The sequence below is a fragment of the Lissotriton vulgaris genome, chromosome 11 (genome assembly GCF_964263255.1).
Source record: "Lissotriton vulgaris chromosome 11, aLisVul1.2, whole genome shotgun sequence".
NCBI lineage: Eukaryota > Metazoa > Chordata > Amphibia > Caudata > Salamandridae > Lissotriton > Lissotriton vulgaris.
Window position 1 is genome coordinate 181,832,199 of NC_141699.1, and position 22,260 is coordinate 181,854,458.

The 22,260-nt window shown below is 43.4% G+C and overlaps 1 protein-coding gene across 1 annotated transcript in view; it reads left to right on the plus strand.

Annotated features, from left to right (window-relative positions):
* RPH3A (rabphilin 3A) overlaps positions 1–22,260 on the plus strand; it is a 726,349-nt gene that overhangs the window by 350,952 nt on the left and 353,137 nt on the right. The window contains exon 6 of the mRNA XM_086943083.1: positions 14,127–14,165. Coding sequence (XP_086799209.1) covers positions 14,127–14,165 — 39 coding nt within the window. The remainder of the gene's footprint in view (positions 1–14,126; positions 14,166–22,260) is intronic.

Here is a 22,260-nt window from a genome sequence, read left to right on the forward strand (position 1 = left end):
CAACTACTGAAGGTTTGCGATTTCTCCTTAAGAAATCGCTAATTACCACCAACTTCAAGTTGGTGGTAGTTTGCGATTTCTTTCACAAATGCACTATTTGCCATTTTAATGGTGCCATGTGGCGCACATACATGCCGTCAGGGCATGTATGTGCACCATATGTGCACACATGTAAATTTCAGGGGTGCATCAGGGTGTCCTTATGACACCCTTACACCCTTGACATTATCAATTTGCGATTCTCAAAATGCGAATCGCAAATTGAGAATAACTTCCCATTCATTTGTATGGGCCTCTGGCCCGTAGAAATGAATGGGGAAGTATTCCTTAATTGCGATTTCGCAATTTGCTAATCGCAATTAAGGAATATTAAGAAATCGCTAAAAAATTGTGATTTTTTTACATACATCCCTTTTTGCAATTCTCAAATAGCGATTTCTAAAAAATCACTATTTGAGAATCGCAAATGAGGATGTTGATACATATGGCCCATTATCATTTATTTACTTAATGTAATTACAGTACGCTTTCATGCTTCTACTTCCAGAACAGAGAGGAGCTATTTGTTTCCTGAGTTGGTGGCTTTTGTCAGCAGTAAAGACAGCAAAACTATTAACTGTTCTAGGTCAGCCCTGCATGCCTCCCAGATTGGTACTGAACATGTTCACACAGGCAATGATGTGCTCCATAATTCAGCTTAGAAAAACGCTTGCCTGGTGTCCCAACAGGACCTGAAAACCCTGGACTGCAGCCAGAAAGCATAAAGCAAAATGTCAGAAGTAGATTGCGTTGCAGTCTTGCAAAAAAACATGACTTGCTTGCTGTTTTTATTATAAAGCCATTAACTAAAGTGAAACCACTTAGGAATTAAAACATAAAGTAACTGTTGACAGTGCTTTTTTTAACATACATGGTGTTTCTTTATGTGCCTTTTTAAAATGACAATTATCAAGACATTTTAGTCCATGGGTGTGGAAAAGACGTCGGAAATACAGTGTAGAGAACATATTTGTACGAATGATTGATGGGACAGTGCGCTCGAACGGAGACCTAAACTCACGTTAACCTTCATTTCTGTTTTTACCTTAGTTTTTGTTTATCTGTCAATATGACCTATTGACACCCATCTTACAATACCTTGTGACCACAATACTGAAGAATACAACGGAAATAAATTTCCAGAGACAGTTGTCAAACTACTTGACCAACCTACGACCTATCTCCCTGCTTCTCTGCATATTAACAGAGAAATCCGTGAATAAACATCTCACTGCTTTTCTGAAGGCCAATAACATCTGGCACCCTAACCAAGCAGGCTTTAGGGCGCAACAATCGATGGAGTCAGCACTGATTTTCACCTCCGAAACACTACGAGCTGCAATAGATCAGGGAAAGAAGGCGGTCCTGGTACTTTTGGACCTATCCGCGGCATTCGATAAAGTCTCACATACCATCTTGGTGGACCGTCTAGCCGCTGCCAGGATAGCTGGGAATGTTTTGGGCTGGATAAAAAGCTTTCTAGCAAATAGGCGACAAGTGGTTACCTTAGGTCATTTTAGGTCAGAAGAAAAGCTGCTCAGCTCAGGAGTACCTCAGGGCTCCTGCCTGAGCCCAACACTTTTCAATGTATATGTGGCCCCCCTGATTGCTCTCATATCATCCTGCAACATTAACACCATCTTGTATGCGGATGATACGCAGCTCATCCTGGTGATGGATGACGACACCAATGAGGCGGAAATAATGCTTAAAAACTGCCTCAAAGCTGCGTTCCAATGGATGAGCATGAACCATCTGAAATGCAACTCAGGGAAAACCAAGATCTTGCCATATGGAAAAGAGAATTTGTTCAGCCCCACGTTATGGTGGCCGGAGGACGCCACCGTCCCCCCAAACACTGTACTGTCAATCAGAAATCTAGGGATCAGATTTGATTCTTCTCTGGCTTTTAAACATCAAGCAGTGGCCGTAGCAGGAACATGTTTCGGCATGATTAGGGGGCTAAGAAAATTCTTTGACCTAATACCACTCCCAGCACGAAAAATGGTTGCAGTGGCACTTATAATGTCATGCCTTGACTACTACAACAGTTTATATGCAGGGACAAATAGGACGGTCGGCCACAAGCTGCAAATGGTGCAATACGCAGGGGCAAGACTGGTGCTGAGATGGAATAGGAAGACGTCAGCCACAGCAGCAATGGACACTTTACATTGGCTGCCGATTCACAAACAGGCCACAGACATCGGCGTTTTCAATACAAATAACCCCTCCCCGAACCGTTCGTTGCCTCCCCCTGACTCAGGATACGCCAGAGGCAACGACGGACAGGTATGGGTTGTTTTTGTTTGTTATAACGGACTTTCTTGGGCTTTGTTGGAGTTATCCAAGCTCTTCTATAATTATAAAGCCTCATATTTGATACTTTCTTGAACAAGATTGTTTAAGACATAAAATGGAGTCCTGCTTTGACTCAGTAGACATTGTGGTGTCCTATTGAGGGTTGAGCATTTTTTGTGCTATAAACAAGGAGAATGGGTATATTTGGAAGTAGGAACACATATGTGGGGGCAGTTATTAATAAGACGGAAAGTAAGTGAATAGACTCCGTCTGCTTATATTGGGCTCATAATTCCTTACCTCCACAGAGCGGGACTCATATATCCCTGAGCCTGGTCCAGGAGAGGTGAGGTCCAGTCCCCGGTCTATCTGGGTGAGTGAATAATAATTTGTATGTGATTTGCAATTTTTTATGCATTCAGAGTAATGCGCTCAATTCAGAACACGCAGAACACAGTGTCCAACATATGTTGTTTGTTATGTTTATTCTAGATGAAAAACACACCATTTGACGGAGGAAAAGGAACCAAGTTCCGGTTACATATATCCTTAATAAATTAAGTTTGTTATAGGTTTGCTCATGATAGCACTTGCAGTAGCATTAAAAGTTTTGTAGAACAGAGGCCCTGAAGAAAGCATGAGACCACTATCCCTGTAGGCTGAAACATGTTGGCCCCGAAGCGGTTATTTGTTTCAAACCGCGTTTTTTGCAACTGTTCTTGTTTTTAATTAGGAAAAGGGCAAGCTTAATAAAATTCCCCCTTTTTTAACCCTGTATCCTATTTTAATTCACCACTTATTATAATTTGTTTGCACTGCACTTAGTCTGATCCCCATCTTGATCACATGGCTTAGGATTGACTGAGGGTTGGAACCCAACTCCGCCTATGGGAAGGGTACTTGGTCTCAATGATCTAGAGACACAGCCTCCCTGTTGGATAACCAAGTGATAATATTGATCATCACAAGAGTTTGATGGGAATCCAAGAGACACCTTTGGGTTTCACTCACCTTCCCTGCTGGTCCTGTGTTCTGTGACTTGTTTTCTACTCTGATAATTTGACTACTTTGTTTTTTTGGCTTTCTAGGCACCTAGGTAGGCAGGTTAGCTTTGTTTTGAGGTCCCTTGATATCCTCTACGTTAGACCCATGGGTTTCTTTGTTATGAATTTTCCATCAATACCCCAAGTTACAGGAAACTTACTAACCTATACTACGGCCACATTGGTAATTCTGAATCCATATTTAGCTTAGAATGTTGACCATGAAGATTCTAATGTCTCTGTAGTTTCTTCCTGTGCTTCACCTGCGTCTTCCCTTGTCTGCTCATAGTGTTGTGCCCATTGTCTACCTTGAAAACTCTCCATGTCACCAGTGGCCCCATGTCTGTGTCCTTACTTATGGGAACAGCCAGGCCTCAATACACATGTTTTCTAGTGCCCCATCCACAATGTTATCCTGTGTCTCCACAGCATCTTCCCCTGCTATTGCCTAGTATCTGTCTCTCCTCATTCCCGTGTCTCATCATTATCCTTGGATGTCTTCATCTCTGTTTGCCTGTGTCTCCCCAGTATACCATTGAATGTATACATTATAGTATACGATTGAGTCTCTTTACCCAAGTCTTTATTGCCTGATTTCGTGCTATGACACTACCATGTCTTCCTTTGGTGTTGTTATCCTGTGTCGGGCTGCCTTTATGGTCTTCCTATGTCCAAGTCTCATCAGTGTCTAGCGACGTTTGTCTCCCTAAGTTGTGTCTTCCCTGGGTTTCAGTCTGGTTGTCTCCTACTGTCTGAGTCATCAAATGCTTGCCCATGTTTCTCCAGTTTACTACTTTGTCCACCGGTCTACTTATGGGTTCGCCAGTGTCCATGTCTTCCTATCCTCATGTCTGTCCCCACTGAGTGTGTGTGCGTGCATGCATGCATGCCCACCTGTACCTCTCTCTTGTGTCTCCCAAAGTTCAAAAGTCCCCATGCCTCCCAGTGTCTTAGTCAATGTTTACCAAGTCTCATGCATTCATACACTCTCTCACCCATCGCTGTACTCGTTCTTTCAGGGAATGCATGCACCCAATTGCTTGACCCTTAATTCACGCATGCACTCACTTGTCCATCGATAAACTTACCTGTTTCTTTAATTTTCACATTCGCCCACTAACGATTCCCCACATCACGCAGACAAAATCGACAGTTTATGAAGCAGAACTTTCATTTTAATACAGCCTGACCTATTGGTTTTGAGGGAAGCAGTACCTGGAAGGGATAGCAGTGCAATTGACTTTTTAAAAGTGATTCTCTGCCCATTATAGTGGCTCCGTACAAATTGTATGTCAAATACTGCACTATTGTCTGATATAAATATACTGTTGCCCCCTTAGGTGGTAGGTTTTCTATCATATACTCCAATGGGGTGATATTTTTGTACTTGATTGTTAGAACATTACTTTTTTGTCAGACAATAGTCTGGCACCACACCTCTTTCATATGGTACACTGGCACAAGAAAGTTGACAATGAGGTTTTAAATTACTGATGCTATGTGTGGTCCCAGAGACTGTTGTAGCAGAGTAGTCGTCTGAAGTTGGAACCCTATAGAAGGCAGTGGTGTGCGCATAGAGCATGATTGCAGTGCTCCATGGCCGGCCTGGCCAAGAAATGGATCTCTGCATCAGAAGGTCATTTTCTGCAGCTGAAGCTATACAGTACACTGGAACTTTCAATAAAGAAGTTCACCTCATTAGGATATAGTAGGGTTGTTAGTATATATACAGAGTCTGTCTAATCAGCCTATTGAAACTTTGGTATTGGATTCTGGTCTTCCATGCAACTTGTAGGAACATGGCTGCAGGGTGGAGAATGAGATCACAGGAGGACTCTGGGTCTGCCTCAGAGCAGTTTCAATTACACCTCTAATGGCAAGTGCTGACTGGTTTCTACTCCTAGGGTACTGGGCAAGCCAGGTGTCACTCAGTTCAGCAGGGGTGCTGTGAGGCTGCTGTTTTTCTCTCAATTGTGAATGAGTTGGCCAGTGCCTTCCCTGGAGGCGAGGCTGCAGGGCTGCTACCATATCTGTAAAAACATCCCTGACTACAGTCTGTCGGCTTGTGAACGTGTGGAGCAAAGATGGCAGCACCTGCCAAGGGGGCTGTGAGAGGAATCATGCATGTTTTCTGTCTCTTCTAGTTTCTATCTCCAATGGAGGCATCTGTTGCCACTGCAATGCAGTGACAAGGCAATGGATGGGCAAGGGGGTGTTGTGTGGACAAGCTGTGAGCTGTAAGGGAGTGAATCATGGAGTGGAATGTGGAAATAGGTGGAGGGAGGAAACATTGAGCTAGTGGTGGTGTCTGTGAGTGGTTTCAGTGCCACCTGAAACATCACTTCTGCCTGCTGCAACAGTGAATTCCACACTTAGGTCTGTGCTGTGGTGGCACTGCAAGATCCCGAAGGTTTTGCATAAGCGATACTAGTTTGTCCATGTTGCATTGAATGGACCTTTCACCTTTCATGCATTGTAAAGAAAACACTTTATCTGTATATCAACATAGAGATTTGGTTGAATGCCAGTTATAAAATAATCTGGTTATAAAAGCCAACAGGACATTTCATTATAAAAAACACCTTCTCCCTAATAGATTCTGAGGAGGCTTGCACGGGTAATAGCCATAAAGTGCATGATGCTTGGCCGTGGTCCTCCATCATTGTAGTTCCCAAGATCATAATCAGGTTGTGGGGCATTATCGAACATTGGCACACCCACCTTAAACACCCATCCATGGCGTATTCAAAGCAAGGTGACCACTATGCATAAAGTGTCAGGTGCATTTGTATAACAACCTCAACAAGGTGGGTTAGGGGACTAACATGTCCTTAGCAGTCCACCAAGGCCTTAGTATGCGGTAGGGGGTAGTGGATTGCCATGCCCTAAGCAAACCCATCATAGTCCCATGTGTGTGGCGCAGCTGCGGTAAAAGGTGTACTGTTGAGCCTGCAGTGGCCAAAGATTATTCTATGCAGGGTAGGGAATTAAAACCTCTTTACTCTTGAGGCTTCTTGTTTTGGGTTTGTTAGACATGTGGGTCTCCAGTTGGCACATGTAGGCACCTTTGTCCAAATAGGGACCCTTGCTTCTACTCAGGGTAAGAGGGATACGCACTTTACATAACCCCTGCTCTCCCCCTTGGTAGCCTGGAACAAGCAGACAGGCTTATCCCAAATGTGTAAAGAATGTGTACCAACACTCACAGTAACTCAGTGAAAACACCACAAAAGGACACCACATCAGTTTAGAAAATAAAGTATCTTTATCTAAACTAAACAAGACCAAAATGACAAAAATACCACTTACACAGTTAAAAATATGACTTTCAAAAGGCTTCAAGAACTTGTACCATAGAAAACTTTGGATGTGTGACTTTTACACAAAGTACCTGAAGATGCGTCAAAATTCACAAGGCCAAACAGCTGCAGAGAAAGGAAGCATTGGAAAACACAGGGACGCGTCAGTTCCTGAGTCTTGGGGAGGCAAGGCAACAGCTCTGCTGCACACAGGAGAAGTGATGCGTTGAATCCGGACTGTAGGGGGAATGAGGTGTGAAAATCCAAGACAGTTCTGGTCTGCGAGTGATGCGTGGAAAACGTGGTGCACAAGTACGATGAGTGACACACAGGAGGTGATGCGTCGCTTTGCGAGGCTTCACGCCGTCTGGCGTGGGTGCTGGGGGCTGTGCGGCGAGACTCAGCGAGGCTTTGTTATTGTAGGGGTCAGTTACGAGAGACTTTGCACAGCTTTGCAATGCTTCACGCCGGTTCTTGCAGAGATTAGCTGCAAAACCCATCTCTGAGGTCCTATAACTGGAAGGAGGCACCTCAGGCAAGGGTAGGACTCACAGATGGCAGAGTCCAGTAGATATGCAGTAAGTCTTTTGTGTCCCTGAGACTTCTTAACAGGAGGCCAGCACACTTCAGGCCCTTGGAAATCTCCTTCAAGCAGCGGACACAGCACACAGCGAAGTCCTTCTCCTTTCCTTGGCAGAAACAGCAACTGCAGGCCAACCCCAAAGACACAGCAAGGGCAGTACTTCTCCTCAGTCTCTCCAGCTCTTCTCCTTGGCAAAGGTTCCTCTTGAATTCCAGGAATGATCTAAAGTTCAGGGGTTTTAGGTCTAATACTTATACCCCAAAATGTCTCTGTTCTCTTTGTGCAATGGAGTCTGACCCAAGTTCAAACCAGTTCTTGGGCACTCTGCCAGTGCACAACAACATCTTTTGTAAGTGTGGGCCTTGGACCCAGGCACACCACAAGGGGGCGCAGCCAGCATTGTGGAAGGCAGGCACAGCCCTATTCAGGTACAGGTGCTACTCCTCCTACCACTCTAAATGCAGATCAGGCCTATTCAGCCTAGTGCTGACTCATCCAGACTCCTGTTGCCACTGCATCTCCCCAACCCCTGTCACTCCAAAGCCAGACAGTCAATCCACAAACAGGCAGAGGCACACAGGAAGGTTGAACAAGAAATTAGCTACTTTCTAAAAGTGGTATTTTCAAACACACAATTAAAAAACCCCACTACCCCCATGCGATGGGCAGAAATGAACTATTACACACTCATCCGTGGATGCTGTTCACGTTATTTGCTGCAGGGCCCGCTAAAGCTCCCTGCCATTTTCATAGTAGAGTGCATTTAATATCAGTTCCCTGTGTGCACACATTTTTGTTTAGAAACCTGTTGTTTACATAACTAATTGTTTTGCTTACCATAAAATAGTTTTTATTCCAAAAATATAAGATAACAAAATCTTTTGTCGGAATGCGATTTTAATAATTTTAAATATATCATATAACCATGGTTTTAACTTACAGCAACACTTAACGTCTCCTGTAGTGTCACATGAATAATTTGTTTGATTGTTCAAATGTTCTGTTTTTATGCTAATAGCTAATAAACCCCAAAACACTTAGTAAAACTGCAGTATACTTAGTCTGCTTTGGTGAGATCACAAAAGGGCACATCATAGGGTACTAGTTGGAAAAATCCTGCAAATTAATTTCCGATTGCATTATTTTCATGTGATTACCAACTGATCCAACCCAATGTTCTAAACCTTTGGTCTCTGGTGTAGTCATCAAACAGACTGTGCTACTGGTTATATGGACCTTTAGATATCAGCTAGAAGTGTATTTGGGAGCTAACATCAGTACAAATAGTCCAATTACATGAAACCCATTCGACCAAGAGGATAGTTTCCAAAGCATGAAGGTTTATTAACAGGTTAGTCAAGGTCAGAGTCTTTATTCATTCAATTAGTCACTTATCAGATTAAGCATAAAATTCCATGAAGTCAATCAATCCAACAGAGTAAGATCATGAAGATGGTAACATCAATCATTAAAGAGTATAAGATGTGAAGCATAGAAAGTATCATTCCCATAATGGAACATCCCTAAACTAAATAAAGCATCCAAAGATGACAAGGGGGAATTCTGAGCAGAAGGCATCAGTCTGAAGTGAAACCAATCAGGGTTCAGGGTAAGTAAGAGGCATAAGACTTAAAGAGTTCAACTCAAGAATGGGGAATGTAAAATCATAGCAGTGTTAGAGAAAGGTCTTCCCTGATCTCCTCACACCTATTCTAAAAGACACACAAATAAAACTTTTCTTTCCCTCTCCCAGAACTTCTTTCCTGTAAATCCACAGATATGGGGCAAATCAGGTTGTGCCATCACCTTGGAATAAGTAAACTCCCCTCAATCCCATCATCAAACAAAGAACAACACAGCTGCACAGCCTTGGATGTATCATCAGTTCAGACTGCATGGTACAAGAGGATCTTTCCCATCCCCATTCATGGTGTAAACCTCAACTTCTTCCAAATAATCCTGTCTGCTCTAACATACCGACAAGCAAAACAATGAGCTGCTCTTCTCACTAGGATAGGTTATCTTGCTCTTGAAATGGAAAGGAAAATGTGACAACACATTTTGAAATCAGCATTGTTTATCAGTGAAAGGCTTTGAGCAGCTGAGGCCTACTTGCAGTTAGGCCAAAGTTAAAAATGCACATTTGGTTAACGTACATGTACTATAAGCTAAATGATTATACTTCAATCACATAAAGTGCAGCTTCTTTATATGTGTTTCTCCCAGTTGTGACTCTGTATTTGCTGGTTTAGTGTCTCTGTGAACTTTTTCACTGCTGTTCAGTGTTAAAGTGCAAGGGCTCCTATTGTAAAATGTGTTATGGAATGGTGTTTCCATGATTGGCATATTTGATTTACTAGTAAGTCCCTAGTAAAGTGTACAGAGGGTGCCAGGGCCTGCAAATCAAAGTGCATCACTGGTTGTGCCACCCACACAAGCAGTCATGTAAAGCGTTTTCAGACCTGCCCCTGCAGTGTCTGCGTGCAGTTTATAACTGCCCTGTCAACCTGGTAAGTGAACCCACTTGCCAGGCCCTAATCTTCCCTTTTCTTACCCCGCGCAGGCTAGGCCAGAGGTTGTGCGGAGCATTGTCTTGAGTAGACTCGATTACTGCAACGTACTACTTCTGGGGGCACCAGCGACTCTGGTGGGGAAATTGCAACAAGTGCAGAACCTTGCTGCTAAATTGGCTCTTTTGGATCGTCGCTCTGATTCATCTGTAAAGGCACTAAAGGATCTCCTTTGGTTGCCAGTCTCTCAACGGATTGATTTTAAAGCCTCTGCTTGGTGTTTAGGGCCCTTCATGGCCAGGGACCGGCACCATTGCAAGACTTGTTCTCCTGGTATACTCCTTCTAGATCTCTCCGTTCGGCCTCAGCCGGCTTGGTATCAGTTCCCAAGATTCTGAGATCCCGGATGGGAGGCCGATCCTTTAGGTTTACTGCAGCAAGACTGTGGAACTACTTGCCGCTGGGGTTGAGAACTACGGGAGATATTACTTCCTTCAAGAAAGCCTTAAAAACTCACCTCTTTCCCAGAGCAGAGTAAGTGGGACAGTAGCTGATAACATCTTGTATGGATGATCAAAGTCTAAGAGCCAGGATGCCCGTTGGGTGACAGGCATAGCGCTATATAAGTATGCCAATACATACATACATATAAGATACCCCTAAGGTAGGCCCAAAGTACCCCTGTGGGCAGGGTGCCATATATATTAAAGGTAGGACATGTACTGGTGTGTGAGACATGCCCTGGTAGTGAATTACAGTGTGTTTCGTTTTTCACTATGGAAAAGGATATATGTCCCATAGGATGGAATTGGAGTTTACTTATAACATTTTATAAGCATATCTTCCCATTGGGACACGATAGGGAGATAAGGTTTAGTATGCCTAAACTCAGAATGTAAAAATGTCTCTTTTAGTAAATATGATTTTTGTGTTCTGGGTTTGAAAATACCACTTTTAAAAAGTAGGTATTGTCTTGCTTAGCCAACCTGCGCGCCTCTGCTGGGTTTGTGGATTGACTGTCTGGATTTTGAGTAACAGGGGCTGGAGATGTGTATTCTCTTCAGACATCCACTGGGGGAGCGGGGGTTGATGTGTGTTTTGTCTATCCTGGATGAGTCAGGGCTGGGATGAATAGACCTAGGCTGCATTTAGAGTAGTGGGAGGAGATTTCCTTGCACCTGAATGGGCCTGGTCTGCCTTGGACAGTGCTGTCTCCACCTCCTGCCAGGAAGCCTGGCCAGAGAAGACAGAACTGGTTTGAGCTGGGCACAGACACTCTCTGCCCAGGAGAACAAAGAGAAATGCAGTATAACTATTGGGGCCCAAACGCTAGAAATTGAGAACTCGCTGGAATAAAGGAACCTGCCAAGAAGAAGAGCTGGAAGAACAGCTAGGAGGTGTACTACCCCTTTGCTGTGTTGTGCTTTGTTAGGTTGGCCTGCAGTTACTGGTTCTGCCTTAGGCAATGAAAGGACTGGACTGAACTTTCTTTACTTGTGCTGAGTATCTCCAAGGGCGTTAAGTAGAGCGTGCCTCCTGTTCTGAAGTCTCAGGGACCGCAAAGACTTCACTGACCTCAGGGTACCGCCTCTGGAACCGTGGCCCTGAAGACACTGCAGAGGGCCCTGTTGCATCTCTTACCACAACCCTGGTCTCACTGACGATGACGACTGCAGCAACCGAGCTGCTGCTCACACCGTGACCTGTGGGCACCACATTCTGCACTGCCTCGCATCACTTTGCAGTGCTGGTCTCACTGACGCCGTCACTGCCCGCTGACTTCAACACCCATGACTGCACCGTGGCTTGGGGGCACCGCTCGTAAGTCTCATGAAGCACAGCCTCGTCTCACACAGCCTTCCGGACAGACTGACGCCAGCACCCTGCAACCGGCGCTGCCGCCTGCACGTGATCTCCCAGCATCGCAATGAGCACCGCCTTTACTACGCACTGCAACCCTGGTCTCCCCGAGCAGTTGCCTTCATTGCGACTTGAGGGCACCACATGCCGCACTGCTATGTTTTGCATCACAACCGTTGCCACGACTGGCCCACACCATCATAATTGGCTGCAACAAAAAGGTACTGTTTACAAATCTGCCGACACTCCAATCGACGCAGTCAGACGGAACTGTTCGATTCTGTTGTTCTCAGCACTGCAGTAGCACCGGACGGAGCTCCCGACTTCAAGAAACTGCATTCTAAGTAAGCATGGGTGGAAAATCCGTTTCGCTCGCGGATTTTGCGGATTTTCGGGAAATTCGCAATCCGCGAGATTTGCGAATCTCCCGCAAAATCCGCAAATCCGCGAGCAGCGGATTTTGCTCGCACTGTTCGCGTGAGTTCGCGGCTTCCCAGTACAACTTCGCGCCCCGCGAATAAGTGCTAAATTGCAGAAATACGATCTTAGCAAAACTGAAACTACTTACCAGGTTCAAAAGTTCAGGCTCATCATTAGTAGCCATTTCCTGTAGTGCTTCCTGAGGGGCCCCTCCAGAGTTCAGTTGCCAGTTGCAACTATTATGTGACCCTGCTCTGAACCTCAGAATAGTTACACATATGCCACAAAGGTCCTGAATTACAGCTAAGGGAGACAAGCAGGAGCCAGGCTGGAAGTTAAAATCCATTAATCAGCCCCTAATTCATTATTGTCAGTTGGGGCAGGGCAGGTGTTGTAACTAATTTTGCAACAATGAAAGCACTTAGCAAGTGCAAAAGATCACTAATCAGGGCGCACTAAGGAAGCAGGTGCCAGCTAAAAAAATATTCTGTGACACATTAATCAGCCCCAAATTAATTCAGGTCACTTGAGGCAGGGAAGGTGTGCTTTGCTTTGCCGAAAATAATGTACACTGGACGACCAGAGGGTGTGGTGATGAAACAGAGGGTGGCATGGGTGGGCCAGAGGGTGGCATGAGTAGTCAGAGAGTGGCAGTGGTGACAGAGAGTGGCAGTGATGAAGAAGAGTGTCCCAAACAGGCTGGACACGTAGAAACAACAAGTTCGCAAAACTTGCGACCCGACAGGTAGGTTCGCAAATTGCGAAATTGTAAAAACCCTCGCGAACTGGCAGAAACACGGGCGAACACAAAAAAAAAAAAATCCGCAAATTCGCGGGAATTCGCGGATTTTGCGGATTGCGAGTTCGCAAATCCGCAAAATTCGCAAACGCGAGATTCGCAAAATTCGCCCATGCTTAATTCTAAGGTCATTCTTGAAAAGTGCATATATTTAAGTACTGTATGGTGGATTTCTATCATTTTGGTCTTGTTTTTAATATATAAAAATATTTGATATTTTCCTAAACTGGTGTGGTGTCCTTTTGTAGTGTTTTCATTGTATTACTGTTGGTTATGTGAAAATGCTTTACACAGTGCCTCTGAGATAGCCTGCCTGCTCGTGCCACGCTACCAAGGGAGTGAGCTGGGGTATTTCAGGAGTGTATCCCCCTTATCCAGACTAGGAAGAAGGGTCCCTACCTGTACAAAGGTGCAAACGATTGCCAACTAGAGACCCCCATGTCTAACAGTGTTTATCCACACACCAACACATGGGTTCACATATGATGGATAAAGGTTATAAAGAATGAATTTTTCACCGCTCCATAGCTATATTGTTTTATATTGAATGGATTTTCATGATGGTGTTTTCATTATTTCAGTTCATCAACTTTGTGTTTGTGGCAATGTCAACTTTTTGATTTTACATTCACCATACCTGCTTCTTTCCTCTTTTTATAATCTTCCTCAGTTTAGCATCAGTCTACTTTTTGCACGTTTTGCACACAGAGGCAGATCCACTCTCCCCTCAATACATTCTTTGCAGATATTCTCCAACCAACCTTCATTCCTCATCCTGCCTTGTTGGTGGTGTCCTTTACAACTACTGGGCTGGCAAACGCAGGGGATTTACTCGAGATGTTCCAAGTGCCAAAAAAGGAAAAATGGGAGTAGCCCATGGTTTGTTAGCAGTGCCTAGTAAGTGAGACCGTAGACACTGAAGGGATTCTATTTTGGACCCCAAAAAAAAACACCCTTCACTAATCCAGCATCCATATTTAAATAGCATTATACATTCTTCCTTTCTGTTCCCAAGCATGGCAACCACTGACAATGGGTCAATTTAAATGTAAATCAGTGTCATTAATCAGAAATAAATGTACTCCATGTTGACTACTAAGAGAATATGCTCTTAACTATAAAATGATCCCGCTTTGCACATGTACTAATGCTTTTCAGATGACCTTGGTGAAATGGTCTTAATGACTGACATTTTAGAATTGTGCAGTGTTGTATTTTGAAGACAACACATATTTGTTCTACATGTCTTAATTGCTTCCATTTCCTTTCAAGGACAAGAGGCTGGACCCCCTGTTGATCAAGACTCCTACGGTAAGAATTTTAAAAGGAAATGTCAACAAGATATTAACCTGTGCCTTGTGCTTATCTGCATGCTCAACAGTAGGCATGGCTGCTAGTTGTGAATTGTTAGTGTTTGTGATTACGCAAAGTTTCAGTAGCATAAGATTTTGCTTCATTTAATATTCCTCTACTGTAAATGTTCAGCTGTTGTTTTTAAGTATAGTCTCAGCTTTCATAAAACACTGCCCCTTGTAGGTCAATGACTATTCTTTAAGTGTCACCTCCTCGCTGAATGAAATTATGGGAAAATATTTACTCCAACATTGGTGTGTATTGACCCGTAGGTCGCACAACTCCAACTCTTTTTTTTTTTTTTTTTTTAGTTTGAAAGCTTTATTGAAATAAAGAATTAGCAATACAATAAGGTGACAACAGCAGAATAAAATGAGAAAGGGCAATCATAGGAGAATAAAATTAAGTCAGCTGATGGCACAATGAGGGAACAAAGCATTTTAAGATTTTTAAGGGAGGGAAAGGAGGGGAGGGGAAGGGAAAATAGAACAATGTATAATACAGTTAAGGCTACAATATAAGAGAAGCAAATTAGGTGATGGCAAATAGAACAGTAAATGCACGAGTGACTAATAAATGCACGAGTTAAAAAACATTATTAAGATATGAATAAACAAAGGAAAAGAGAAACTTTCAATAGTGAAAACTGAAGCATAAACTTACAAGCAGAAGTACAAACGTTCAAGGGGGTTTAAAATTGTCAGGGGTCAATGAAGTATAAGTCTTTTTGGTGGAATGATCTAAGTATAAGGTGAGAGGTAACCAGTAGAGTTCAACATTTCGAGAGGGTTTGCAGGAGGATGCATAGGCAACATTCAATCTATGAGAATGACATAGTAAATTCCACCAGGAGGTTATGGAGAGGTTGTTCAAGGATTTCCAATTGGAGGCGATATGTTGGAGTGCAAGTGCTAAAAAAGGTCAAAAAGACCACATGAATGTGGGGGGGGTCTAAATCTTCTGAAAGGCTACCTAGAAAAACCAAAGAGGTAGAGAAGGAAATAGAGAGATGAAAGATTTGAGAGATGCGGGACCACACTTGAAACCAAAAACAACGGACAGAAGGACATAGAAAGAAAAGATGATAAAGATCAGCATTGGGAGCATCACAGGTCCAACAGTTGGTTGTAGAAGAAGAAAGAAAACGAGAAAGAGAAAGAGGAGAGAGATAGAGTCTGTGATAGAAGAAGAATAAGGATTGAGTGAGAGATGCAGTGCTAGAAGTCTTCAAGGATTTCGCCCAAAGTTTGTCCCAAAGGGATGTCGGCCACGAGCAGTTTAAGTCTTTTTCCCAAGAGAGTTCCAATTTTGACTTGGGATGATCAGGGTCAGGAGCTGAGAAGTATCGATAAATAAGAGAAGCCTTAGGAATAGTAGAGAGAATGGTGAGTAAGGAGGAAAGGGAGGTGGATAGTTCATCCGAGGATAAAGAGTAGTATCGATCAAGAACGGTGTCCATGAGAATGCAATATTTCTTTGCAAACGACGCAGGACAATGAAACTGGGCCTGAAATTGGGGAAAGGAACGAGGAGACGAACCGTCAAAAAGATGATGAACCCATATAATACCTTTTGATCTCCACGAAGTCCAGGCAATAGGTCTATTCCGTATGAGAATGGATGAGTTATACCAAATGGGTGACGTTAAAAAGGATTCACGGGAGAGAGAGGCTGTGGAAAGCAAGGGTCGCAAAAGAGAGGAGGTATGTTTGAATAATGGAGGATTGAGACAAGGAGCTTTGGTAGTAAAGCGTAGCGTATCCTGAAAGGAATAAGGAAGGAGTAACTCACGTTCAACCAATAACCATAAAGGGGCAAAAGGGGAAAAGGGGTCACATCTTGCGATAACCAGCGTGAGGCCTGGCGAAGAGAGAAGGACTTGTGATAAAGACGGAAGTTTGGAAAATTAATCCCCCCATTTAATTTAGATTTACGAAGAGCTGAGAGAGATATACGAGCTTTCTTCTGCTTCCAAAGGAATTTGGATAAAAGAGAGTCAATGCAACGGAAGTAGAGAGCTGGAATATGTACAGGGAGCATGGAGAGTAAATAGATTAAAATCGGAGCAATCATCATTTTAATCGAGTCAAGACGACCCCACCAGGAAAGGTATAAAGGATTCCAGGAAGAGAGAAGCGAATCAATTCTAGAAATGACTGCAGTCATGTTAAGTCGGATAGAAGAGAGGATAGAATTAGAGAAGAGGACGCCAAGATATTTTATTTTCGTACTGTTCCAGGCAAAACCGGTAGAAGCAAAGAAATGTGGAAGGCAGAATTTAGTTATAGGAAGAATCTCCGTCTTATCCGAGTTAATTTTATATCCTGAAGCCTGGGAAAAACTCTCAAATTCATGCATTAGGGCTGGGACAGAAGTATTTGGATCTGAAATGAATAAAAGGATGTCATCCGCATAAGCCGATAACTTAAGTTGATGCTCACCATATGGGAAACCAGAAATGGAAGGGTTGTTACGAATAGAAGAAATGAAGGGTTCAAGAGCTAAAATAAAAAGAAGAGGGGAAAGAGGACAGCCCTGACGTACACCTCGTTGAAGGGTAAAGGGGGCGGTAAGTTGACCATTAACAAGGACCGATGCTTTGGGCATAGAATATATCAAAGAAACGTAGGAGATAAATTTCGGACCAAAGCCATGCCATTTCAGCGAAGCCATCAGAAAGGACCAATCAACTCGATCGAAGGCTTTTTCGGCATCAACCGAGATAGCCGCGAGGGGGATAGAGAGAGAGGAAGCCTTGTTGAGAACATTGAGGAGGAGTCTGGAGTTGTCGGAGGTGAGGCGGCCCTTAACAAAACCACATTGTTCCTTCCCAATAAGATGAGGCATAAAAAGATCAAGACGAAGGGCTAATAGTTTTGCATAGATTTTATAGTCCACATTGACTAGGGATATTGGGCGATAATTCTTACAGTATTTTGGGTCACGCCCTTCCTTAGGTATGAGGCATATGGTAGCATCCTGAAAGGAGCCTTGAGCCAAACCTGTGGAGCAAAAAGATTGAAAAAGAAAAAGAAGTTTAGGTAAGAGGAGATCAGAGAAGTGTAAGTAAAATTCAACGGGAAAGCCATCAGGCCCCGGGGTCTTGCCCTTGGTTAGAGAAGATAGCGCTGTGGATAATTCAGAGAGGGTAAAATCCGCCTCAATGTCTGAGAAATTGAGTGTAGAAGCATCTGGTTTAGGCAAACCCTCAAAATATGATTGCAGGAGATCTGGGGTAGGGGGATTCTCAGGAGAATATAAAGACTCATAGAAGGACTGGAACTGTTGTAGAATGTCTTTATCTGTGTGTAAGAGGAAGTTGGAAGGGGAATAGATAGAGTCTATGAGAGTTCTTTCTTTGCGTGATTTCAGATAATTAGCAAGCAATTTGCCCGATTTGTTGCGCCCCCCGTAATATTGTGCACTACCTCGAAGGAGAAAGGAGGAAGCCGAATCTGTAGTAAGTTTGTTAAATGCAATTTTAGCTTGAAGAAGTTCAGAAGGTATTTGAGTTGGAGAGGAGGTATAAAATTGGTGTTCAAGCGATTTGATATGTGCAAGAGCAAATTTGCGCTTTTGGAGAAACTTTTTCTTTTTTTTGGAAACAAAATCAATAATAAATCCGCGGGCTGTGGCCTTGAAAGAGTCCCAAAGAACATGGGGAGAGATATCAGGATCAGAGTTAAGCTGGAAGAATTCAGACGTGAAAGAGCGAAAAGAGGAGGAAAAAAGAGGGTCTGTTAGTAGGGAGGAGTTAAAATGCCAACGAGAAGATTTAGGAGGTGGAGGAGAAAGATCAAAATCAGGGATAATAGGGGAATGATCAGAAATGACAATAGGTTCATTAGACGAGGATATAAGATTTTGAGATAAGGAAGAAGAAAGAAAAATATAATCTAAACGGGAAAAAGAGGCGTGTGGTGGGGAGAAAAAAGAAAAATCTATAGTGTCTGGGTGTGTGAGCCTCCATGAGTCTACAAAGTGAACCTGTGTGATAGTATCGAGAAACTGTTTATGGGGTTTGTGGGGGGTGAATCGTACAGAGGATTTGCGGTCTAAAAAGGGGTGAACGATTTGATTACAATCCCCGCCCAAAAGGAAGGAATCATCTTTATGTTGGATACATTTTGCAGTAATTACAGGCCAAAAAGAGGAATCAAAACCTGTAGGACCATAAACATTGAACAAAGTAAGTGGGATATTATTAATAAGCAACTTAACTAGAATCCAACGCCCCTCATCATCTTTGTCTTCGAGAAGTACTTTACATTTGTGACGTTTGTGAATTAAAATAGCAACACCATTCTTTTAATGGGAGGCCGGCGAAAACAAAACATTGCCAACCCACAGTCTTTTAAGTTTCAAGGATTCAACATCTGAAAGATGGCTTTCTTGAATGAGAACAATATCGGGATTATAAGAGGAGAGGTGGGAGAGTACTTTCTGCCGTTTAATAGGATGGTTAAATCCTTTCACATTCCATGAAATAACTTTGAAAATCACAACATAATAAACTGTTCAAAATTGAAAGGTGCAAGAACATACTGTACAAGAGATAAAGCAAGCAATAGCATAATAAAAATTACGGTAACCAGTAGAATAGTAGAAGGAAGAATAAGGAAAAATAGGAGAAAGGTGGGAGAAAGGAAAAGGAATAGGAAAAGAGGAAGGGGGAATAGTGGAGAAAAAGGAATATGCAGTGAGAAAGGTAGAAAGGAAAGAAAAGAGAGAATGCATAGAAGACAGTACAAATCCATACGGATAACTGTATGAGACATACCTGAAGGGAAGGGTACACGAAGGGAGGTGGGGAAGTGGTGATGCGGAACAAGACGGGGAAACTAGGATCAGGAACACAGCCGCGCCGAAACCTCACAAGGGTACAAAGGATAATACATGGTGAAGGGGAAACTGAGACACATCTGTATGGGGAAGGAGAGAGAAAAACAATAAGATCAGGAACATATTACATATATTCTAAGCAATATGAGAAAGACATAAATCAAGCAGGGATCCAATATAATGGAGGTCAATCGAAAAACTGGTCAATGAAGTGAAAGAGCAAAAACAACAGCAAATAACATCAAATACATAAGGAGCATAAGAGAATCAATCAGCCACTAGTAGAAGGTGAGGATTCCATTCCATCGTTGTTGTGCAGAAGAAGGAAATTACGGAGCTCGCCAGGTTCTTGAAAGGACCAAGACTTATTCTGATGGGTGACTCTGAAGGTACATGGCTGGAACAAGCCATAACGGGCCCCTAGAGAACGCAGAGATGGTCGTAGAGCCAGGAATTCCTTGCGTCTAGATGCAGTGGCATTAGAAACATCTTGAGATATGTAGATACGTTGACCTTGCCAGGCTAACTGTCTTTTGGCTCTAGCGGCAGAGAGGATGGATAATAGATCAGTAAATTTCAAAAATAGAATGATAACACCACGAGGCTTAGTAGAGGTGGACGAGTGTATTCCAAGTCTGTGGGCTCTTTGAATGCTGATGGATGTGGACGGTGGCATGTCCAATAACTTCGGAAGAAAGGAGGTAAAAAAGGTGACTGGATCATCCCCCTCAAGAGTTTCCGGTAAACCATAAAGGCGTAGGTTGTTCCTCCTGTTACGATTTTCCAAATCCTCTGTGTGTCTTTGCAAAGAGAGGACAGTCTTCTCCAGGGACTCAATACGTTGCGTGTTGGAGTGGACCTCAGGAAGTTGATGTTCTATTGAGGAAATTCGAGTGTCCATTACTTCCCATTTGTCCTGCAAAAGTTGCATATCTCTGCTCGTGTCCTCAATGAATGGACGCAACGCACGGATCTCTTCCAAAATCAAGTCCATAGAAGGTGGAGGAGAAGAGTCAGGTGTAGGAGAGTTCTGCTTCAACCTTTTGATTAACGATGCGGAGGGTGAAGACTTATTTGATAGTGGATTGCCTGAAGAAGAGCGGTGAGTGGTGGAAGTCGACATTTTGACAGATTGTGAGGAGGTACCTAAGTTGGAAGAACTCACAGGAATCCTCTCAGAGGGATTAAACACAAACTTGGGTTTGCGCAACCGTACCATAGATGAAGTAAATCAAGAAGAACACACCTGGCAAAGGAATGTATATAGAAACTCGGTACAGAGAACAGTAGGGACTTTAATCCACCTGAATATCAATAATAAAGGCACTGATACAACGAAAGCATGGAAATGTTCATCCAGAGTGAGTCACACAGAGCCTCAAGTGGGTTAGCATACAGCAAGTCAATTGAAAATAACGTTTACTATACTATAACAGCATCCAAGGTGCGGGTACCTCCATTTGGTGTGAGTGACTGTTACCAAATGAAAGAAACATAGGATGATATACTGCATAGAAACAGGCGGAATGCCTAGCCAGCTGTATTTGTAGATAATCTAGGTCAAAGCTCAATTACAAAATCCAAGAAAGTATCGAGCAAAAAGCATGAATCCCTCAGAGAAAAGAACGTGCGCATGACACAGTAACCCATAACGCATGGATAGTCATATAACATTGGCCTCAGGACATGTCGCAGCTATAGTTCCGTGTGTAGCAGGAGGTCACAGTCACATTCGTGAAGGAGGCGTTTGACAGGATGGAGATAATGCGCCAAAAGAAAGAACCGCGACTTTTCAAATCAGCCGCGGTAACCCTAAAATGGCGGCTGCAACACCTCAAGGTGAAAGGCGCATCTGAACACAACAAGGGTGGCAAGAGCCATGAAATAATTCCCAACGCTCACCTCCAAGAACTGTCGGTATAATGCAGGGACCGAAATAAGGAAAATCTTCTCAGCAAGCGGAAGGGTAAAAGTTCGTCAGAGGAGCCGCTGACGCTGAGGCATTGCTCAAAATGGCGGATCTCGGCATCTCGTTCCCGTTCTCCGACTTTAAAACCTCAGGGAAGGTCCGAAAAAGGCAACAAAAGGTACAAACTGCTCACACCATGTTCCGCTTGAGAAATCCGGTGAGTTGCGGCAGAAATATCCCACGTCACCGCCGGGAAGCCAGAAGGAGGTGATACGGCACGGAGGAGCTCTTCACCTAGCCGTCCATCTTGCGCGGCACCCAAGCCACGCCCCCCAACTCTTTTTTTAAAAGTTTGATTTATGCACTACTACAACTCTGATACGAACACCTCTGGGGGGAAATTCAGCACTAATCTGTACTCACCTAGCTAGGTGAGAGCGGCTCTCTGGCTACTCCAACGGAATACCTTCTTGTGTACCCTCTGCAAACCAGTTCTTTTTCAGAATCCCAACACTCCCTTCAAACTTTGTTTTGGTACAACGTGCAATATGAGTCACATAGATCTAGACTGATTCTGTTGCTGTAAATGGTAGAGGTTTGTGTTGGTGGGTGGAGTTTTTTTCCTCAAAAGTTGTAAGGGGGTGTGCAAAATTGCTTTCACCCAAAGATCTAGTTGGGGAAAGGCTAGTCCTGCTCTGCAGAGTCCTCTTTCTCTCTTGAGTAAGGCACATCTTTGTCCTGCTACCCCTCTTCCTTTAGCCATGGCCACAAATCTTTCTCATACCATTACCTAACTATACTCAGTTAAGATTAAGCTACGCAGTATTTGGGATTTCAGAGCACAGTACATAAATGATGCTCACGTTTTATGACCTACTAGTTTACCCGTCGCGCATTGCTGCGATCTCAGAAGAAAGGAAATTTAAGGAAACTTGTTATGATAACATTCAATTTTCATTGTGTCAATTTTATTGAAACGTATTCATTTTAATATGGAAAACATTTTAAAGTGTTGTTTTAATTCTGTTTATTTATTCGAGTGCTTGTGGATACACAGTATTTTTTGTTTTTCTGTCTGGTGCGTTCATGAATAAATCAGAAGGTTTTCCGACGTGTGAGCTGGCCACATACAGTTGTCCATGTGAGAAGCACGGATTCTCCAAATCTAGTCCACACACTTGCAGCGATTGTCCTTGTGCTTTGTTGATGGTGATTGCAAAAGCGAGTCGCACCGTAAACTGTAAACGTTTAGTATTGGAAAGATTATGAGGGCCCTGGGGGACCGGGGGGCCTATATTTAAC